Source organism: Sminthopsis crassicaudata, chromosome 5, assembly GCF_048593235.1.
Source record: "Sminthopsis crassicaudata isolate SCR6 chromosome 5, ASM4859323v1, whole genome shotgun sequence".
In the NCBI taxonomy this organism is placed as follows: domain Eukaryota; kingdom Metazoa; phylum Chordata; class Mammalia; order Dasyuromorphia; family Dasyuridae; genus Sminthopsis; species Sminthopsis crassicaudata.
In genome coordinates this window covers 21,437,001-21,454,048 of record NC_133621.1, presented here as the reverse complement: position 1 = coordinate 21,454,048, position 17,048 = coordinate 21,437,001, and the positions used below count along the sequence as shown (strand labels likewise).

General features: G+C 38.8%; 1 protein-coding gene across 2 annotated transcripts in view; it reads left to right on the top strand.

Annotated features, from left to right (window-relative positions):
* RBMS3 (RNA binding motif single stranded interacting protein 3) overlaps window positions 1-17,048 on the top strand; it is a 1,412,069-nt gene that overhangs the window by 1,258,499 nt on the left and 136,522 nt on the right. The window contains exons 12-13 of one of the 2 annotated variants that reach the window (XR_012482314.1): window positions 7,479-7,525; window positions 16,090-16,186. Coding sequence is in view for 1 of the 2 variants with exons in the window: in XM_074267882.1 (XP_074123983.1) it covers window positions 7,479-7,525; window positions 16,090-16,190 (148 nt within the window). In the remaining variant the exon portion in view is untranslated. Of the gene's footprint in view, window positions 1-7,478; window positions 7,526-16,089; window positions 16,191-17,048 lie in introns of both variants that reach the window. The other variant, XM_074267882.1, reaches the window with a different exon arrangement.

The following is a 17,048-nucleotide window of genomic DNA, read 5'->3' as shown; positions in this document are numbered from 1 at the left end:
TAGGGTACGAAAATCTGCTTCCTCCATACTTTTCCAAGAAGAAACAAAAGACAAAAATCTGCATTAAGATCATATTAAGATTATAAATTTAAATCAAAGCCATATTATACATGGATTCAAGCCCAGCAGTAGCAGAATAGTTCAACATGTAAAACAAAGTGCCACAAATCAGCTTCAAAATGACATCCTCTAGCACCTAGCTGCTTTGTTCCAGCACTGACCACCTAATCAGTCCTCATTAACCCTGGCTGTTAAAGAAAGCATAGAGAAGTGATTATTGGGGGACTTTGAGCAAGTTGCTTTAATTGATTTGAGGTGTGGGGGCGAACCTTCTTAAGTGATATTTATGCAGACCTTCTTGCCCTGGAAACCCATTGCCTGTGGATGTTGTGAAGATGCTCAACTTCCCTGATCCTCAGTTTATTCATCTGAAAAATGAGAGGCTTGTATTAGAATCAAACTAAGATCTCTTCAAAATCTCAATTGAAGTTCCTATGATCCTTATTGGTCATCAGCATTTATATGGATACATCCTTCGAAGAAACACTTATAAATTAGTCATTGGTAGCTAGGTGGCACAATGAGTAGAACACCAGGCCTGAAATCAGGAGAATTCATCTTCATGAGTCAAATCTGCCTTCAGACCCATTCTTCCTGTGTGACTCTGAGCATTTCACTTAACCATTTGTCTCAGTTTTCTTATCTGTCAAATGAGAAGAAGAAAGAAATGGCAAACGCTCCAGTATCTTTGCCAAGAAAACCCCCAAATGGGGTCATGAAGAATCAAGCGTGACTGAAAATAATTGAATAACAACAACATAGTTGATCCTTGCCTGCCTATCCTGGGTCACTTGTGGATTCACATAAATCTGTCACAAGGGTCCACTCAACTTCCTGTGGTTCTTCTTTTAACTCAACATTGGATTGAAATTGATGGATTGACATTAGAGTTCTCCCAATTCATTTCCCCCCTCTTTATTCTCTTTAAAATTAGTGTTCTCTCTCTCTCTCTCTCTCTCTCTCTCTCTCTCTCTCTCTCTCTCTCTCTCTCTCTCTCTCTCTCTCTCTCTCTCTCTCTCTCTCTGTCTCAACACACACACACACTTTTTCTCTCCATCAGAATGCAAGTTTCTTGAGAGCAGAGATTATTTCTGTTCTGTATCCTTGGATAGGATAATGCCAGAGCATAACAGGCACTTCAGAAATACTTGTTGGTTGATTGATTATAAAGAGTTTTGTACATATGGAGTTTCTCAAAAGTCTTAGTGCTGTACTAAGACTTTTTAGAACATCTTGCAATACTCAGTATATTACTATTACCACTTCCTCCCCCTTTTCCCTTCCTCCTTCAACAGCTACTGCTGTTGCTGCTGCTGCTATTACTATCACTACTAGTATGCTTTAAAGTTTACAAATCATTTTATAAGTATTACCTCATATGATCCTCACAACAACAGTGAGAGAAAAAAATGCTATTATCATCCCTATTTCACAGCTGAGAAACTGGCTCCCACAGCTAGTAGGTATTTCTGAGACTGGATTTGAACTCAGAGCTTCCAGATTCTAGCCCTTTTGACAATACGCAGCTGATGACACACATGTCACTTAACTCATGACCAGTCTCTTTTACTTTCACATTGACACAGATAAGCCAGAGGCAAGGGTTTCCTTAGACAAAATAGCAAAGTGAAATTTGTCTTCATTTTGCCCATGTCACCACAGCTTCACCCCTTTCTGTCTTATCCTCTTAGGTAGCTGGATTAAGAGTGTGAAGTCCAGAGATTGGAAGGCCTGAGTTCCAATCTAGCCTTAGATAGATGTATCACTGCATGATTTTGAGCAATTCAGTCAATCTCAATTTCTTCTTATGTAAAATTGGAATAATAATCATACCAAGGTTTCTGGGATAATGTTTGTAGAGCACTTTGCAAACCTTAAAAGCTTTCTATAAATGCCTTTCACTATTACCATGTATTAAGAAGATTCTGTGTGCCTGGTACCAGGTTAGGAACATGGGAGACAAAGATATATATATATATATATATATATATATATATATATGTATATACAGTAAATGTAAATGACATACCCTTGGATATATACCAAGTAGTTAAGGGGGAGGTAATATAAGAGGGAAGGCCTTGGTAGTTGAGGGGATCATGTAGAAGGTAGGGATATCCCATAAGGGGAGGTGAGCTGAGATTGCCTTCCATGCAAACAAAAGAAAGAAAGGAGCGCCATATGCTAGGAAATAGAAGGCCATTTTGTAAATACAAACATGCCCCCAGTCCCTTTTGGAGTATGGAACACTTCAAAATTAATCTATCTCAATGCTATTATGGATTCCCAGTTCTCCTTCCTTCTCTCTGGAACCTGCTTTTCCATTTCTTCAACTTTACATTTCCTCTTGTTTCATACCCCTAAATATGGAAAGATCTCAAAATCAATACTTCAAACTTTTAGATTTTTTTTTTACTCTCTAGCCTCTCTCAGGCAGAAATTGTATTCATTCCTATGATTTTAACTACGACTCTTTCATGAGTGACTCACAGATTGAAATCTCTAGTCCTGAGCTCCGTTCTCTCATGTCTGACTGCTAGACATCTCCTTTCTGATGTCCCCTTGACATCCTACACTCAACATGTTGAGATCTAAACTCATCATCTCTCCCTCAGATCAGCTCCTTCTCCTGACTTCTCTTTCTAGCTGTGAACACCATTCTGGCTGAAAAACTGAGATATCTTTTGACTTCCCATTTCTCCCTCTCTCTTCATATCAGTCAAACGACGTCCCTTCCATGTCTTTCCTTTGTGATCTCCCTCACATTTATTCTTCTGTTTCTATTTCCTCTGCTACTCTCCATGTACAGACCCTCAACACCACAGGACATTTCAGAAATCACTAACATCTATCTCCTCCCTGGCTTTTTCTCCTTCCCTGATGTCATCCTGCAATTCTTCACACACACTGTTGCCAACTAACCTTCCTAAAACACTACTTTAAATCCAATTTAGAAGTCTTCAAGCTCTCTACTAATCTAACAGCTAAAGTCTACACCCCCAGCCTGACATTCAGAGCTTTCCACAGTGGTCCTGTCTAACTTTCCAAGCTAATCACCCCTTTATTCTCTGATACAAACCCTGTATTCCAGCCAAACCGATGTCCTCATTATTCCTTAAATCTGCCATCCAGTTTTCTGCCTTTATGACTTGGTTCTTATTCACTTGAGCTTATTAATTAACTTCCCCAAGTCCTAGTTTTCTCTTCTGTAAAATGGGGGTGGCCATTTCTCTGACAAGGATGGGAGGCTCAAATGAAATCGCATATATAAAGAGTTTTGCCAATATTAGAATGCTGTAGAAATGTCAGCTGTGAAAGTGGAGAAGGGAGGGCAATCGTCATGATCACATAGAATGGAAGAACATTATGATGACACACTAAGATATAGACTTGTAGCCTTGTAACAATTCTTAGAGGAAGGCAGAGTAAATTGTAAGATCTTAGCATAAAAAGGAGGACAATTATCTTTTCTCTCTTCTCCCTCTCAACCTGCAATTCCTGATAACCTTTTATCATTCCATCTTTCCTTTTGTGCTATTACCCCTAAACTCATTTTTCCATCCCCACCTTGATCTCCATTCTCTTCTCTCCATCAGTTATTTTACTAGCTATCACCCATTCAATGATTGGACATTTCTTCCTTCCTTCTCTACTTCAACACTTTTGCATATCTGCCATTTTCTACTCTCAAATCCAGATCAACCACCATTCCTTACTAAACTCTTACATTACTCCCACTATTTGACCATGTCATTCCTACTGACAAGAACAAGAGAAACCCTTGGATCTGTGCTGACAGAGCCCACTACAAATTTGTCTTCATCCTCTCTGACCTGGCCTCTTCTTGCAGATATAAAATCCTTTTCTTGTTATTCAGGCATGTAAGACTTTGTGATCCTATCTAAGTTTGTTCTTGGCAGAGATACTAGAGTGGTTTGCCATTTTCTTCTCCAGCTCAGCTGAGGCAAACAAGCAAACAGATCTGCCCAGGGTCACTCAGCTGGTAATGTCTAAAGCTGGATTTTCACTCAACTCTTCTTGACTCCAGACCCAGCACTGTGTCCTATACCACCTACCTGCCCTGACATTCCTATTATACATTGCTGTCTTCTCACCACAGGAGCTTTTTCAAACTTAGCATCTGACTTCATTATTAAACGGAAATTACTCTCTCTAAAGTCACTAATGATCTCTTAATTAAAAAATCTAATGGGCTTCTCTCATTCCTTCTCTTTCATGACCTCTCAGAGGTTTGCAACACTGTTAATCACTATCTTCATCACTCCTAGTTTCCATAAAATTGTTCTCATTCAGTTCTCCTCTGCCTGCCTTCCTTCACGGGCTCCTTTGCAGGATCCTCATCTAGGGCAGCTTTGAGTATTCCTCAACACTCTATCCAGATACTGTTCTCTTTTTTGCTCTATGTCAAATCCTTGATTATCTCCCGAGCTCCAGTGTGTTCAATTATCATCTCAAAATAAATGATTCTGGTGTATATGTCCAGCCTGTGTCATTTTCCTGACCTATAGTCTTGCTTCTCTAATGGCCTTTTGGATATCTTGAATTGGATATTCCATAAATATTTCAAACATAAAAATAGTTCAAAGTAGAACTAGGTATATTTTCCCTGAAACTTCCTTAAGGGCCCTTTAAATGGGCAGCACCACAGCGCAACAGGAGATTTGAGTGGCCCAGAAGTAATCTCTGTGGATATAGGACTGCCCTGTGGGTGGGATCCTGTCTATATTGAGATAGCTTCATAATGGGTGACAGCTCTCTAGTTGGTTGGCTGTGTTTGTGACCTCACAGGCCCTTTTTAAGCCCACTGCAGACAGCAGTTGCTCTCTTTAAGCTGGCTCCCTAACCTGGGGTAGTCAAGCCAAGCCAAGCTGATGGATAGCTGAGAAGTAAGGAGTTTGGTAGAGAACACGTGGATCTTCAGACCAGGTGTTCACTAGGGAGCTGGCAAGTCAGGGCATTGTGTGAGTAGGTATAATAAAGGCTTTTAAGATTACACATGACTGTTCTTGAGTGTGCTACTGGTTATTAAATTATAGATTCAAGAGATCATGGCCAGAGACCTTTGAAGGCCTCAGAGGAGGCGAGCCGGGTAGAGTTGACACTACAAAGGTCAAAGGTACTCTGTTGGGCCTAGGGCAGACTAGTAATTGTAACTGCCAGGAGGGCATGTTAAAAATAAGGGCCCTTACAATTCCCTTCTCTTGTTTTGCTGGAACCGCATTCTTACAACTTCCCATGTGCCCATCATTCTTATTATTGAGGAAGACATCATCCTCCTCTCAGGTACCAAGGCTTTCGAGCTCAGGGTCATCCTTAGTTCTTTAATGCTCACCCCAAATATACAGTACATTTTTAAATCTAGCCTTTTTTAACCTTCATAGCATTACTTTCTCTTCATTCAAACAACTGCCATTTTTGTATATGCTCCCAATTGGTCTCCCAATGTCCATTCTCTCTTTACTCCATTAAATCATTCATTCAGCTGCCACTTAACACTTTTCAATCTCAGTTTCTCATTTGTAAAGTGAAGGAATTGGATTCAATGACCTTAAAGGCCCCTTCCAATTATAAATCTGTGACCATGATAACCATATGGTGAAGTCAAGAAAGATATTAAAGGGAAACCCCCAAATCTGAAGCCTATTTAGAACAGTCCCACTTACAGCATGTGAGTGATGTTGGGAGCTCAGCTGCATTTTGGGACACTTGCTTTGGAGCCAGATAATTTTCATTTTATCAATACTCACATTCAGAGGAGCCCACCAAATCCATCAGGAAGACTACCTTTAGCCATGCTGAAAAATAAACAACAGGGCTATTTGTTTTGCCTGGTTTTAATTTTTCCATTTGTCTTGTTGCAGAAAAAAGGTAGATCTCAGAAGTCCCCCAAAAAACAAAACAGAACAAAACAAAACACAATTTCCTTAGAAAATAATTTTAAATTAAATAAGAATTGAATAAATTAAAAAAAAAAACAATAATAATAACATGCATGCCAATTCCACACTTAAAATTTAGACCCATAAAAAACTATCATGTTCATATTTTATTCATAAAAGTGGGCTGCACTGGCAGGGAGCTGGATAGTTCAGCCAAGACAACTCTACCCTGGGGGAGATGCTTATTGGGAGCCAGATTAGTACCATGGAAAGAGAGCTAGGAACAGAGTCAAGAGATTTGAGTTATAACCAGCTTTGTCTCTTGTAACCAGTCTATGTAACCCTGTTTGAGTCTGACCCCAGTTAAGACTCAGTTTTCTTTTCTGTAAAATAAGAAAGCCTGACCTAAGAATCCAGTAGATAGTCACCTCAGCTCTCTGAGTCTCAGTTTCTTCATCTGTAAAATCCGAGGTCTTCACATCTCAAGACTGGTGAATCTTAGAGTTATTTAACCTGTTCAGGCTTCTATTTCTTCATGTACAAAATGAAGGAGTTAAAATCTCTATGATCTCTTTAAACCATAAACCTTTGACCCTCATAGTCACTTATTAAATTCGTGCCTGTTCAGTCATCGGAAAAATGGTGGAGTTGGATTGAATGGCCCATGAGCTCTCTCTCTCTCTGTCTCTCTTGATCAATGACTATAGTCATTGTTAATCTTCTCCTGGTCTTGATTTCCTCTTCTGTCAAATGAAGAGGTTAGATTAGATATCTTGTAATATCCCTACTAACTCTTAATCTGGGATATATCTCTCAAGGGGTGCAACATTAATTCAGTACTTTTCTTTCTTAAGCCTACATCTATCTTGTGACTTTTTGTGGAGTTGCCCTGATGTTAAAAGCACAACTTGAGTTTTTGTCACCCTGATTACACCAAAGTCCTGGAATCATTATTATTGTTGTTGTTGTTAGATCAAGTGCAAAGACCTTCCCCTCTAGTCACTAAGAATTGGATGGAAATAGATTATTGTGAAGAGCTCCTTCATGGGATTTTTGCCTAGGATTCTCCAATCCCTTTAAGTCTTACTACTTTTTTCCCACCAAAAAAATGGCTCAATGCATGTTAAATAGATTTTAAAAGTTTTCTCCTGGCTACACATTCAGTATTGCTTTTTTCATAGTGAAAAACATGGTCTAGAATTCTTCAAGAAGTGGTAAGGACACCAGAAAAGAGAGGGGCTGGTTTAAGAAATAGAAAAGGATGTCATTGAAGCTACATTTCTCTCTCTTTCCATGTCAATATAGATGAGATAAACTTATCATCTCTTTAGAATTAGAGACTGTGAGGGTGTGGGGAGCAAAAATTCTGACTAAAAGCCATGACAGAGAACTAATCATAGAAAGAAAATTATCTTAAATCACAGAAAGGAGAAAGTAGGATAAAAAGGTAATGTGATGTTTTGGACATGATAATAAGATTTTTTAAATCTTTTTTTTCTTCTTTCCAACTATATCCAGCCTGGCATGGCATTGACCTATGACCCTACAGCTGCTATACAGAATGGGTAAGTAGTTCTATATTTTAAATTTTAAAATTACCTTTATTGATGTTTACTAAGATGTTTTAAAGCTCTCAAATCATTATGAAAAAAAATATCAAAAACCTTTTTTTTTTCCTCTTCTATCTCTGCCCATTCAAGGGTAACAAGAGGAAATCGTAGGCAGAACATTTTCTATTATTTTGTTCTTTTCTTTCTTCCCTTAAAGCATCCAAGATTCTAAAGTGCCTCCCATATTCCTGGATTCCATTATTACTGAAGCCCATTAATTTTATAGTATCATTCTGAATTGAAGCTATGTGTAAGGGAATAGAGGATATGGAGAAAGGGATATCTAGATTGAGAGGCATCTTCCATATAAGTAAAAGGCAGTGGTTGTTAATACCCTCATTGAGTTTCATTTAATTATTCTTAGTTTGTATGCTAGACTTGGAGTGAAAGAGACCTGAATTCATATCTTTCCTTTGACACTTAATATCTATGTAAACATTTAACCTCTCTGTGCCACAATTTCATCATCTATTGAATGGGTTTAATAATAACACCTACTTCCCCAAAATGTTAGGGGGTGAGGTCATATAACATATTTAAAGCACTTTGCAAACTTTAAACACTAAATCAATGTTAGCCAATATTTTTTGTTAATAATATCATTATTAAATGCCCAGATTCCCCTAGCTATTGTTGTTTTGAATGCTTCCTTTTTATTCTGCCACTTTACTGAGAACCAAAGATTTATTTATAATTTAGAGGGCTATGAAAAACAAGTTTGATATATATATATATATATATATATATATATATATATATATATGCAGAGAGAGAGAGCGAGAGAGAGAGAGAGTCAATAAATTAAGCTTTCTCCTCTAGTTTTTCTTCCATCCTACTGAATAATAGTCCTGTACTTTTCAGAAGCCAAAATAGAAGAAACACATGATATATTTTAAGAGGACAAAAAGAAATAGTTACTATGAATATTGAAACACCAAGAAGAGTATATGGGAAATAAAACCAGTCCCATTAAGAAAAACAGCCATCATATGGTGGAGAGAACAGTCACATGACATGGATTTTGATCTAAACAAGTCTTTATGAGATTCCATTTTTTTTAATATAAAAAAGGGGGTTGGTGTTAGGTGATCCTTGAAGTCCTTTTCAGCCCTATCATTCTAAGATTATAGGATTGAAAATTTATAGTGCTTATTCATTCTTTCATCAGGTACCTACCTAAAGCTTCTTGGTATAAGGCACTGGTTTGGTACAGTGTACACCTTAGAATATGAGATACAGAAGTATTAGAAATCTAGAGAAATATTAGAGAGCTCCTCCAGGAGCTTCCAGCTTAACTGTGGACACAAATGTCCAAATAACTATCACGTAAGATAGTACTTGGAGAAAGTTTTGCTATAGGAATTAATTTAGAGAAGTAGGTTAAATTATAGCTGAAGTGACTTTGGAAGTTTGAAAGAGGGTAGAGAAGAAGAAAAGGAGTTAATACTTCAAGCAATGAAGAATAATATATGGAGAAATATGAAAATCAGAATGCACATTGTATAATTACTATAATAAATATAGAAGTTTGGCTAGAGCACAAGGTTCACAGATAGTAGAAGTTAAATATAGTTAGACATAAATAATTATAATTATATATGTATATAATTATATATATATATATAATTGATATTAGTCTCAATTGGAGTTAGTCAATAGGATTACTGTCAATTGACTAGCATTTATTAAGCTCCTACCATATGCCAAACATTGTGCTAAGTACTTAATAAATATAGCTCATTGATCTATCTTCACAACAATCCTGGCAGATAGGTGCTATTATTATCCCCATTTATTTGAGGAAACTGAGTCAGGTGACTCATCCAACCTTATACTATCTTTAAGTATTTGAGTCCCAACTTGATCCAAGATTTTTCTGACTCCAAGCCCAGCCATCTACTGATTTAAGTGTACTAAGATTAAGAAGGATTGGGAAAGGCTTCCATTAGGAATGGGAATGTTTGGTGAAGATGTAAAGAAAGCAAAAAATGGAGATAAGGAGAAAGAGGCAGTAAAAAATACTCAAAACCAGTAGATAAAGTGTCTCACAAACAGCAAGGAGGCCTGTGATGTTGAATTGTGAAGTAGGAGGTAGGGATAAGCAACATTTAAGAAAACTTTAAAGGTGTTGGGGAGCAGGGGAGGGGAAAGAAGAGAAGGGCTTTGAACACTTAGCAGAGGATTCAGTGCTGGAGGTGATAGTTGATCTCTTATAAAAGAGACACAGACTCACCAAGAGGCTGTTACAGTAGACCCAGTGTGAGGTAGTGGGGGCCTAAACCAGGTGATGGCAACATCATAGGAGAAAAGAGATGCAGGTGAGAGTCTTTACAAAAATGAAATCTGCGAGACGTGGCTCAGAGAGGATCCTTGCACCATGGGAGTTATTTACAATGTGTTTATTCTTGAGCGAGAGCCCAAGACTGAGCAGTTTCCCTGTGTACTATGTCATTACCTTGCGAGGTGCTTTATATAGGCATTTGATATTAGGCTACAGAGAAGACTTTATCTTCTAACACTAGGACTAAATCGTATATTAAGTCTACTTTGGAATTACAGTAAAAATGATGGATGCCTCATTAATACCGGGCTGTTGTGTTACCCTGAGGTTAGTATTCATGATGCTGACTTTTACAATATCGCCTGTGGACATGAGACAGGAACTCAGGATGTTTATTTCCTTGTGTAAAAAGGATTTGGTGTGGTAAAGGAGACATTCTACCCTGGGGTTATTGACATATTCATGTTATTTTTATTGTCAGTGAAATAAAATTTTACCATATTGCTCCCGACTGCCAAATCCCCCAAAGATAACATTTTTGTCCACAAAATAATGTTCTATTAGGGATTTCAGCTTGGAGTCTGTGGATTTCTGGAGGGCATTCTTCCTAAATGCCAGGGAATCAAGGCACTTTTTTGCATTTCCTTCACATTCAGAAGTCTTTATATTCCTCTGCACTCTATGATTTAGTTTTGTCTTCAATGTGTTATCATTAAGTGTTCTATAATAGATGGATGGGTCGCTAAATGGGAAGGGAAGTTTGTAGGTGGGTAGTATATTGAATTAAGCACTAGATTTGTTGAGGGAAGACTCGAATACATATTCTGCATTAGACACTTCCTCCCTGTGTGACTCTGGGCAACTAATATGAATGATTTGTTCAAATTTTTTTATCTGTAAAATGGGAATAATAATAGCACTGCACTTTGAGTTGTTATGAAGATGACATATGCAAAGTGATATATAAATGTTGACTTTACATAGAGCTATCTATCTAGCTAGCTAGCTATCTATCTAGAAGCAGCATGACGTAAAGATAGAGAGCTGGTTTCAGAGTCAAGAATTCCTTTTTCAAAACCTGTGAAAGATTTGGTTCTCTGACCTTGGCCAGATCATTTAGTCTCTTTAACCCCAAGCAATCATTTAGGACTTAGTGCAAAAGAAAGATCATTAGCTCTGCACTCAGAGGTACTGAGTTCTAATTCTGAAGACATTGGACAAGTCACTTAACCTTGCTCAGTTTTGTTACCTGTAAAATGAGGATGACATATTAGGTGGTCTCTTTGATGGTTCCTTGCCACTGATGATTTTTCACCTTAATGTTCCTAGTGACATGGGTTGCAATCTCCATTGGTGAGGAGTTACTAAACCAGGAAGCCCACAAAAATCTTAACAATTTTGTGCCTTTGTATATGTCACAGGAGAAAAATCTCTCCCTGGAGAAATGGAGTGCAAGGCAGGACTCAGCCTCAGCTCCCAGTAATAGTAGCCGTGAGGCACATTGAGTATTTCTCCGTCCAAAAAAAAGATCGTATCCTGCCTTCCCGCTTACACAGACTTGGTTGTTTGAGTAAAGAGTTCTGTCAATCTTCTCTCTATCCCATCTCATGAAGCAAGGAACCATGTGCTTTCAGAGATTTATCTGTGTTTGTGGATAATTTTTCATTTGATACCTGTGTGAAAGTGCTTTCAAAACCATGACGGATAAATGGTGCCGGCGCAGGGGCAAACGAGAGAGATTGAGGAACCTATTTTTCCACAGTCTCGCAGAAGTCTGGCGCTGTTTATTTTCTTCAGATAACTTGCCTACTAAGCTGCTGATGAAATAGCTGTCCTTCATGCTTTGGCTTAAGCAAGCATTTCCTGAAAATTTGGCTAGTGTATGTTTGGACTTAGGAAGGGCTTATTTCCAAGACCCAGAATTAGGGGATCAAGATAGTCAGTTGCTTCACCCCAGTACGTTTTCCCATCTAAATGACTCTTTTAGCTCGAGTGGCAGTGTTTGAACTTGCCAGAGAGTGTGGAATGCCATTACATGTCTGATGGATAGGATTAGAGCGCAGAGAACAAAAATGCATTAACGTTTCTCTCCAGGGTTCCCTTTCCTAGTATCAGTTTACTGCTATGCTTTATTTATGTTTCTGTTATCGAGTTTCCCCATAGAGTTTCCTGTAAACTCTGCCTGTCAATCTATTTCTGACGGCTTTCATTTATGAGACACCGATTGGCGCACTTTACAAAATAGACCATCCAAGGTGAATTATGATTAGTGATTGGTTTAGCAGTGAATGACCTTATCTCAGGAGCAACGGGGCATTTGACCCAGACAAAAGCCTCTGGGCCCAGCTTGAGACAAGTGCGAAGTGTTTGGCGTATGGACAAGGTCATCCCAGGAAATGACTCACCTGCCATGAAACAAAGAGCATTTCTATATTCCTTACCTCCTAAGTAATTTGTCAAATCGTTACCAAAGGAGGATGTTATAAATTCAAGCTTTTTTTTTTTTTTTTTTTTTTTTTTTTTCCTGAAGCACAAAGGATTGTACTGAACCATTATATCACATGACATGCCAGGAACAAATCCCTAACAAGCCATGGGATGTCCCGTGGTGGAAGGCAAAGTGAGATGGAGCCACAAAATGAGGCATTTAGACTAGCTGACTGTTTGCATTCCTGTCAGCCCTCATCTGTGATCCTGAAATTTTTATGTTACTCTATAAGCGTACGTGAGCTCCTTTGTGCCTAGAATTGTGCTATGGGAGCTACCTGTAGACAACTAGATAGTGCAGTAGATGCTCTGATAGACATGAACTTGGATCCTGAGCAGATACTTACTACCTGTTTGGTCTCAGCCTGAGTGCCTCAGTTTCTTCATCTGTCAAATGAGAGGGTCAGATAGAATGACCTCTAAAGTCACTTTCAGCAATAACCCCCTGATTCTATGGCATTTGCTTCCCTCTGCAGTGTGTCTCATTGTGCTCCTTCCCCTCTCTCATCTCTATGAGTGTGGAGTAGGGAAAAGAGAGCCTCTGCCTTTAGGGAATGATTCTATCTCCTTTTCCCAAGATCCCTGTTCTCCTTCTTTATCCTCTTCCTCAATGAAAGCCCCTTCTTTTCCAGCCCGCAGGTTGTTTTGACTGACCTACTTTGAGCTCTCACTGAAACATGAGGCTTTAAAGAAGGAGGCTGATTTTAAATTCCACCGGTCTGAGAGCTTCCTAAAGGCTCAGACCACTCACTAAGGGAAAACAAAGGCAGAAAGCCCTTGCCGAGTGGCTGTTTGCTCTCACTATTGCTAATTTCCTTTTCCCAGGGCTATTGATTGATGTGGGATGGAGGGGACCCTCTCCACCAGCTACTCAGAAGCATCAACATCTCTGCTCCTTATTAAGGCTTGATCTGACTCTCCCTTTGGCCCCTCCCTCTCCACACTCTTCCTTAATAAATTCAAAGTCTTTTCTAGACTCAGAAGCTCAGCTTTTCAGTGACATAAGAGATTTGTAAGTATAACTGTATTTATGAGAGGAATAAGGACTGGCCTTGTGATTTGGTTTATATAGGGTACTCTCAAGTGAGGGAATTGTCTCTGTCATGAGAGATCGGTACCATTTCTGAAAAGTATATTGTTTGACAGCTGCCAGGAATATTGGGAAGTTAAGTGACTTGGCCAGAAAAATACAATTCTAGGAATAACTTGAAATGAGGATGTTTATTACTGAGGCTAGGTCTTTATCTACTAGGCTGTACTGTCTCTGGACTTCCAATCTGATATTTTTTATAACATTTAAAGTTTGCAAAGCTTAATACTACCATCTCATCTGTGTCTTATAACAGTCTTGTGGGGAAGATATTATTATTATTACTATTATTATTATTATTATTATTATTTTATTATTATTATTCCCATTCTGCACTTGAGGAGATTGAGGGTCACATTCATTTAGGTGATTTACCCATGTTCACATGAGAATGTGAAAGGAGGGATTTAATCTTAGATATTCTATCTATGGGAACTATCCAGAATATCAACGATGCTTTTCTTTACAAAACAGAACTATGTTCATTCGGCATTCGTTGTCCCACATGATGTGCCAGAATTTAAAAAGGCACTCTGCTCTATGAGCAAAGCAAAATTGCAGTAGCTCAAAAGAGTCATGAGACATACAAACTCAGAGACACCTTTTCTTCCAAAGTCCATGTGGACTGTTCGTGCTGATCTGTGGGAGAGTGATCAGCCACAGTGGGACACATTGGACCTTGCCCCAAACATCATGGTGTCATTTTGGTCCTCTGAAAATGTAGGCAATGAGCACTGAATGTTTGCTGTGGATAGAGGTCTGTGCTAGACTCTGGATGGGGAAAGAGAAGAGGATTAGAAAGTGTAAACTAAAATATTGTCCCTATCCTAGTGGAGATTGCCATTTAATATGGGAGTAAGGACTAGGAGTATATTAGTTGTAAAGCAAATGGCCAACAATAATCAAAGGGAATTAACTAAGTTTAAAATAAAAATTTTAAGAAGAAAAAAAAAAGAATTACATCGCCTCTCAGAGCTACTGTGAAGATCAAATGAGATCATATTTATACAGTGATTAGCACAGTGACTGGCACAGAGTAAACATCATATAAATCATAGCCAATATTTGTTGTTATTATTACAAAGCAAAGCGCTATGAGAATTCTGGGAAAAAAAGGCTGCTGTTGCTGCCCAGAGGAGGGCAGAAGTTTCACAGAAGAGATGAGGTTTTATGGAAGCTTTGAAGTTTGGATAAGAATTTGAGAGACAGAAGTAGAGATAGAAACAGAACCAGAGAAGGGCAGGGAGGAGATAGAGAATGGGAACATTGGTAAAGCTTTTTATGTGCCAGGTACTATGCTAAGCAAACTAGTCCCTGCCCTCAAGGCTTCTATTGGAATGGGGAAAATAAGGCATTTGAGGTATTAGAAGACTAAAGGTAGACACACAAGCCTTTTTGGCACACACACACACACACACACACACACACACACACACACATGCAGAGTAAGAATGTTACTACAAGAGACGCAACATCATAGCTGGGGACCCAGCGGCAGAGCTCAAGGTTCTAGTTGGAGGGAGATAAGATCTCCATGATGGTCATCAGGAAGGAAAAGATGGAGGAAATTATTCCATAGAGAACAGTGGGAACGAAAATAAGGTGGGAGACAGTATAATACATGTCTGTTTTGACTGAACATGTGGAAGGGGAATCATAAAATAATAAGACTGGAAAGGTGGCGACTTACCACACTGGAGTCCCATTGTTGGGAAAACCAGATGGAGAAGAGTCCCAGAAAAAGGTTCAGGGGAGGTCTGGATGTCAGAGCCTGACTACATTAAGGATACTGGAGACTGCAGGGGCAAGGGGAGGGATACCCAGAGTATAGAAGAGTCTCAAGTTTGCATTAATATACTACTCTCCTCTCTGAACTCAAATCATCATGATCAAAGCTATTAGAGGCTTACATTTACATGGCAACTTAAGATTTACAAAGTGTTTCATGTGTTGTCCATTTGATTTAATATAGTAAGAGTTGACTTTTTTTTAAATCTCTTTTTCAATTTTCCTGGGTGTGAGAACCCAGGATCACTGGTGTATAAACCAATCTAAGCCAATCATTCTTTATTAAATGCCTACTGTGTGTCAGGCAGAGGACTAAACTATAGAGAGAAAGAGTCCCTGCTCTCAAAGAGTTTACAGTCTAATGGAGAGAGACTGGAGTTAAAACTAGGCAGAGCAGCAGAAACAGAATAGAGTGACCCAGAGTTCAGGTTCAGCCCCCTATAAAAGCAGGCATTGGTAGGAGTGGGGTACTCTGACTGAGGGGAGAGGAGACCGAAAGAAGTAGTGTCAGGCTGGGCTTGGGTTAACTTCATGGTATTGAGATCAGAGGTAATGGGCTAGGAGGGGCATCTTCTTGGAGCCACTTTCTCTTGCTTTTGGGAACCTGTTGTAGTTGTGGATTTTGCTTAAAAATCAATTCCCAGAGTCTCTTGGCTTTAAAAAATGGTTAAAGACTATTTTATTCTCTGATTGTGGTGAGATTTTTGAGGATCAAGGTTTCAAAAAGACCCAGAGTCCCTTCTTGCAGCAAATGGCTCAACTCCTCTCTCATTCCCACCCCTGTTGCCTGAGGCTTCCCAATAGGAGGGCAGGGTAGGTGATGGGGAACAGCAGTGCAGGTGCTTCATGGATCTTTGTTCTTTCTGTTTGCAGATTTTATTCTTCACCGTACAGTATTGCAACAAACCGCATGATTCCCCAGACATCTATCACGCCATTCATTGCTGCTTCCCCTGTGTCCACATATCAGGTATGTCAGCCTCACTTGCATCTCCAGGGGGGTCTCACTTGATAAGAAGGAGAGGTTTCCAAATGGACAAAGACAGGATGAATATAATAAGGAAACAAAAAATTCAAGTGTCCTTGTACACTTCAGTCATACCTTATCTCCCACATATGGCAGTCCTTAACTACCAGCAGCCATAAATTCCTCTTTGGGCAAGGACTTCAAGTATAATTACCATCTTTTTAATTTTAATTCTCTCTTTAATTCTCTTTCATTTTAATTGAATTCTCAAAGTCTTCCTGTTTTTGCTTATGTTCCAGTTGATTCCCTCTAAGGATTCTTCTGTTTGAGATTCTATTTTGAGTTTTGATATTACTTTATGATTCCTTTTATTTATTTTTTTCTAGCTGTGCTTTTCCTGGGATGTATCATCATAATGATGCTTCCCAAGCATAAAAGCATATTTTGTCCACAATCTATTGACAAAAAACCCAATTATCATTGTTTAAAAATACCATTTTAAATGTATATTTATATTACCTTGGGAGCGGAAGCAGATGGAGAAGAGCCAATTTGTAGATGCGATCATAGGTAATGATATCTGGTATGGGATAAAACATGAAACTGAACTTGACTTCTAAAGCACAGGGCCCAAAACATCACCAAATGTGACCCAATGATAGATTTCCAACTTCCTCGCTGCCAAAAAGAATTGGTTGTCATGGATGACAGGACAGACATTTTATAACAAGGTTGAGGGAAGGGACATGAATGTCTGAGATTGTTAAGTGATACATGCTTTTTGACTTCATGTTCATTGTTGTCTTCACGGTCAGAACATTGAAAGACGTACAATTTTAACGAACTTTCTAATACTCTTAAATCT